The 4,924-nt window shown below is 39.4% G+C and overlaps 1 protein-coding gene across 2 annotated transcripts in view; it reads left to right on the plus strand.

The window, feature by feature from the left end:
• The window catches only part of LOC101864264 (chitinase-like protein PB1E7.04c), a 9,888-nt gene extending 5,668 nt beyond the window's left edge, over positions 1 to 4,220 (plus strand). For both annotated transcript variants that reach the window (XM_005110658.3, XM_005110659.3), the window contains exons 5-6: positions 717 to 977; positions 1,785 to 4,220. In XM_005110658.3, the coding sequence (XP_005110715.1) occupies positions 717 to 977; positions 1,785 to 2,152 (629 nt within the window). In that variant the 3' untranslated portion in view covers positions 2,153 to 4,220. The remainder of the gene's footprint in view (positions 1 to 716; positions 978 to 1,784) is intronic.
• The last annotated feature ends 704 nt before the right edge of the window (positions 4,221 to 4,924 follow it).

A 4,924-nucleotide genomic window follows, 5' to 3' on the forward strand; every position in this document is an offset into this window, starting at 1 on the left:
TCTTGCTCGAGTTGTCGTAGCGCTGATATTATTCTGAGGGTTAAAGTTCAGTACTTGTAACTTTTGTTTTTGGTGTTTGTACGACGGCTTCATTGCCCTTTTGACCTGCTTCCCACCCCACCCCTCATTCTCTCTCTCCCTCTCTCTCTCTCTCTCTCTCTCTCTCTCTCTCTGTCCTCCCCACCTCCACCCCTCTCAACTTGTTGCCCCGCCCCGTTGTAGTCAGCCGTAAAATCCTGTCGTGAGAGTTTCCTGCGCGGGCATGGGTTTTTCTATTTATAGACACCTCACTCCGGGGGTTTCCCCCCGTAAACAACTTGTTGACGTCTGGCAGGCTTAACTCTGACGTCACAGGGCTGTCTGACCTAGTTCTGCTAGGGAAATCCCGGGGGAAAAGTTTCCCAAGGGGCTGGGGGTGTAGGTCATTAATTACTACAACCCTCAAAGACGGCAGACTTGAATCTTTTTGTATGTAACTTGTCAGACTGTTGACAAAACATTACACTGTTCTTTTTGTTGTTGTTGAAGACTTTGTGATGGAAAAATGGAATGCTGCTAATACATTGATAGAATATAGAATCTAGTAGGCCTACACATTTTCCTAAAAAGGTCTCCTCCACAAAAATACACACCCTTTGTGCTGACAAACGAATACATTAAATGTTATTATTCATCCACAAAACTAATTTTTTCCTCTTCTCATTGTTTGTTCACAGCCAATAGCTGTTTCCCCGAGCTGTCCGTCAGCAGTCACCACAACTCATTCATGCAACATCAACAACATCAACAACAGCAACAGCAACTGCCACACTTTCTGGAGAAAGACCTTCTGTGTATGAGCAGCAACAAGAATAACAGCTCTGGGTTTGGCCTGGGCCCCTGCGTGTCACCCGCTCCTAGCACGGGCAGTAGTAGTCAGGACAGTCTGCACACCGGCTCACTCACCGACAACAGCGACGACGAAAACAGTTTCAGTAGTAAGTACACTTTATGTACTCAGATTGGTAGATACATTGGCGGGTGCTCTGGTGTGGTCTGCTTATTTTTCTTTCCTATCGAACATCTATTGTCCTTATCTCCCTTTCTTCTTTTTTATGTTTGTTACTCTCTTGTAACTCCTCCTCTAATCTTCTGGCGCTCATATAACCTTATGCAGTTGCGAGCACCGTAAAATCTTTACAAAAACAAAAACACTCACCGCTTTTTTTCTATTATAGGGGGTGCCCATTGGCATGATTGGTTCGGTTTGATTCCATTTGGTGGGCTAGGCTAGCCAGATCAAGGGCGCAAAGCGACCATTGTTGCATAAACTGATCGCCCGACTCTCAGCCTAAAAAAACAAACGTGTTTACTTTCAGGCTGCAAATCTGGCGATCGGTTTGTCGATCACCTAATGGGCACTCCGAATAAAATTATTTTTCACTTATTCATTCTCCTATGGTATAGATGTAAGCATAGCTTCACTTAAGAATTTCCATCATGGCATGGGCATTCTAGAACTTTGTGTTTTTGCCGAAATACAGGATTCAGTTGGAGTGGTGTTAGGAACTCAAGGAAATCAGTTATAAATCAATTTTTTTTATATCAGATGTCACCATTTATTTGCTTTCTGCTACTGTTAGTTTTTATTATAGTATGATGTAGTTTGAAGAAGTTTCTATTTGGCTTTACGACGATACTAATTCTTCTCCCTCTGTGTGTTCTACTGTATGTGTTTTGAAGATGTATCTGTAGGTATGACAATACACGTGTACTTATTCTTCTCCCTCTTGTGTTTTCTCCAGTGTTCTCCTCCGCCTCTGACTTGAGCTCCCACGGAAACAACAAAACCAGCAGCAGCGTTGTGCATCCTGTCACCAAACTGGGCCGTGGACACAAACAGACGATCCATCTGTGGCAGTTCCTCCGAGAACTTCTCTTGTCTAAGGAGAACCACTCCGACTGTATCCGCTGGCTGGACCGCAGTGCTGGGGTCTTCAAGATCGAGGACTCAAAGAAGGTGGCTTTCCTGTGGGGAGAGAGAAAGAACAGACCGGCCATGAACTACGACAAGCTCAGCCGATCTGTGCGGCAGTATTACAAGAAAGGGATTATCAAAAAAGCCGATCAGCCCAAAAGATTGGTCTACCAGTTCTGTGCTGGCTACATGTGAAACTTGTTTTGCTTGTGTCTCGCTCAAGACTTTCTACTTCTCTCGGAACCCATCTGAGATGCTTTGTTTTACAACAGAGATGTTGAATCTCAGTTTTTTTGTTCTGGGAGTTTTCCGGGAAAACTTTTTTTGTCCCAGATCTAAGGGGTCTGGTTCAAATCCCAGACTTACCACATAGTGACTGAGCATCGTATCAGATCCAGTGGTTTTTATTTTACACAAGTTCAGCCAGAGCTTGACAACAGACAACTAGATGTTGTTGTACAATACGGCACTATTGCTGCTTCCCCGTCTGGCCAAAACAAATCTGTTCAGTAAGAAATTTTACAGTATGAAGTGATATTGGTCCTTTTTTTTGTTGTTTTGAACCAGTTGTTTAAAGTTTCCGTTTATATATATTCTAAAATGGCTTATACGCTGCCTTCAAAACATTCTATGTCATGATTTTGACCAGCTGTCACTGAAATTGTAAATGTACTCAAATATTTAATTTTTAGCATCAATTTCGTCTTGTTAAAATATAGAAACCTCAGACATACATCAGTGCCTTATAAATATAGGTTTTATAATTTAGTTTTACTTGATCCAGTTACTTTGTAACTTTGAATGCAGAACACATGTCATACCAGGAAATTAGTCACAAAAATGGGCAGCGAGTGGTCCAAAATGTTCAAGCTTTCTTTCCAAATTGTTTTGAGCTATGTGTTCATAAGTAAACGCGAAGTGAGTATTGATGAAACAGGGATAGTGAATGGATGAGTAAAAGTGTGAGAAAAGGCAGGCCATAGATAAATAGTAAGAGAGGTGGATGTATTCTTGTCAGTGTTTTGTGCATGGTATGGTGTTTTGTAGAGAGAGGTAGAGAGAGCTATGCATGTGAGTGATGTGGGTCTGTGTGCTGTGCTTGTCCCAAACGGGAAGAAAAAGTCTCCACAATGCACAAAATTGTAAATTTGTTCTCGGTCTTCCATATTTTGTACAGTTGTGTAAAATACAGCATATTTTCATTTTGCTTCATATCTTTGTTCAAACCATCCATACAGCCTTATCTTATTTTTATATACTTGTTTAATGCTGTACATAATACTTTCATGTGCTTTTCTAAGCCCAGATTAATGATGAGGTGATGTAGGATTTTTTTTCAAAGTACTGCCTTTGCTGCTGGTCAGCCTCAAGAATAGAGTGGCAAATATCAAATATATAAATATTTATGCATGCTATATAAATAGCTATTTATGTTATTATCAATTTTATTAAACTGACCTATTTAGGTTCAGCGCAATGCATTTTGAGCTTACAAGTCAAGTATCTCGGTAGGTGCTTTCGGTGGTTCTGTTTAGATGAGATGTGGAACAACAACTTTTCCAGATTTTTTTATATAAGAAAAGAAAGAAAGTCATCATGTTTTCATAGTATGGTCAGTTGAGTGATGAGAAACTGTTTATCTTTCCAAGCTGATGATTTGTATGACTGTCCGTCTCTGTGAACTTTTATCCCTCCGTCTCTTCATGTTTTCATGGTCCACATAATGTCTTCCTAGTCTGCTTAACATGAGCCGTTGTCTTTCCAATTAAACTTTTTGATTTTTAAGAATTCATTTTCATCACTTAACTTGTTGGACTGCTGAGGTATTTGATTGGTTAATTCTCAGTCAATATAGTTTTTGGAAAACGATAGAGAATTCTACTTCTAGGAAAAGAAACGAAGGAAAATGGCAAAAAAGAAAAGGCCTTCTTTACTTTGGACAAATTCTAGTCATGAGAATCGTTTAACAAAAACAGCCCCTTGTTTTACATTGCTGTATTTGCTTATTTTTTGGAAATAGAAGCAAGCAATATAAACAGTTGTTTTTCCATCGTGTACATATAAATTTTGTTTTCTAGCCATCAAGACTATATGCTTGCAAATTATCTTTTTGAATACTTCTTCTATGCATAATCAAACAAGTTGTCATCTCTGTATCTGAGACTGTACAAGACTGTACATGCTTCATGCTTGAAAAATAGACAAAACAAATGTGTGAATCAATTCATTTTATCCAAATAAATGTTTTTTTTAAATATCTGAAGTGAAATGTGTTTCCTCAATTTCAATTATATTTTAGTATCCAATATATCAGGCACATTCCTTGTTTGTGCATTAACTACTATTTTTGGGGGGTTTGAGTTACACAAACTACCTGTTGGTGGTTGGCGGGTGCTCTTGTGTGGTTTTGCTCCTTCTTTCCTATCAAACACCTATCGTCCTTATCTCCCCTCCGTCTTTTTTATGTTTGTTACTCTCTTGTAACGCCTCTAATCTTCTGGCGCTCATATGACCTTATGCAGTTGCGAGTGCCGTAAAACCTCTACTAAACAGAAAACAAATTGTCTGTAGCGTGAAAGTTAGGCATTTTACTTTGCTCACAGAAGACGTGAGTTCGATTCCTGAGAGTGGAAATTTGTTTAATCCGCTGTCTTTCCATCTTTCTGCTGAGACGATGTCAGCTCAAGACAGCCCTGAAAACCAGGATAATGAGTGAAGCAGCCTGCCTTCTGAAAGTATCTATACTTTCTTGACGAGAATGTAAGAAATGAACAGTCAAACTACCCGATCTTTCCAGTCAGTTTTTCAATGACTGAAAACTATGTCATAATATTTTAAAACAGTCCCAGACAAAAATTATGTATTGAAATGAACTTGATTCATTACAGTCAGATGGGGAATAATTTTCCAGAGAAACTATAGGACACGATTGAAACGTTTGTTTGTATGGGGTTTTTTTTTTTGGGG

The sequence above is a fragment of the Aplysia californica genome, unplaced genomic scaffold (assembly GCF_000002075.1).
Source record: "Aplysia californica isolate F4 #8 unplaced genomic scaffold, AplCal3.0 scaffold00926, whole genome shotgun sequence".
In the NCBI taxonomy this organism is placed as follows: Eukaryota; Metazoa; Mollusca; class Gastropoda; order Aplysiida; family Aplysiidae; genus Aplysia; species Aplysia californica.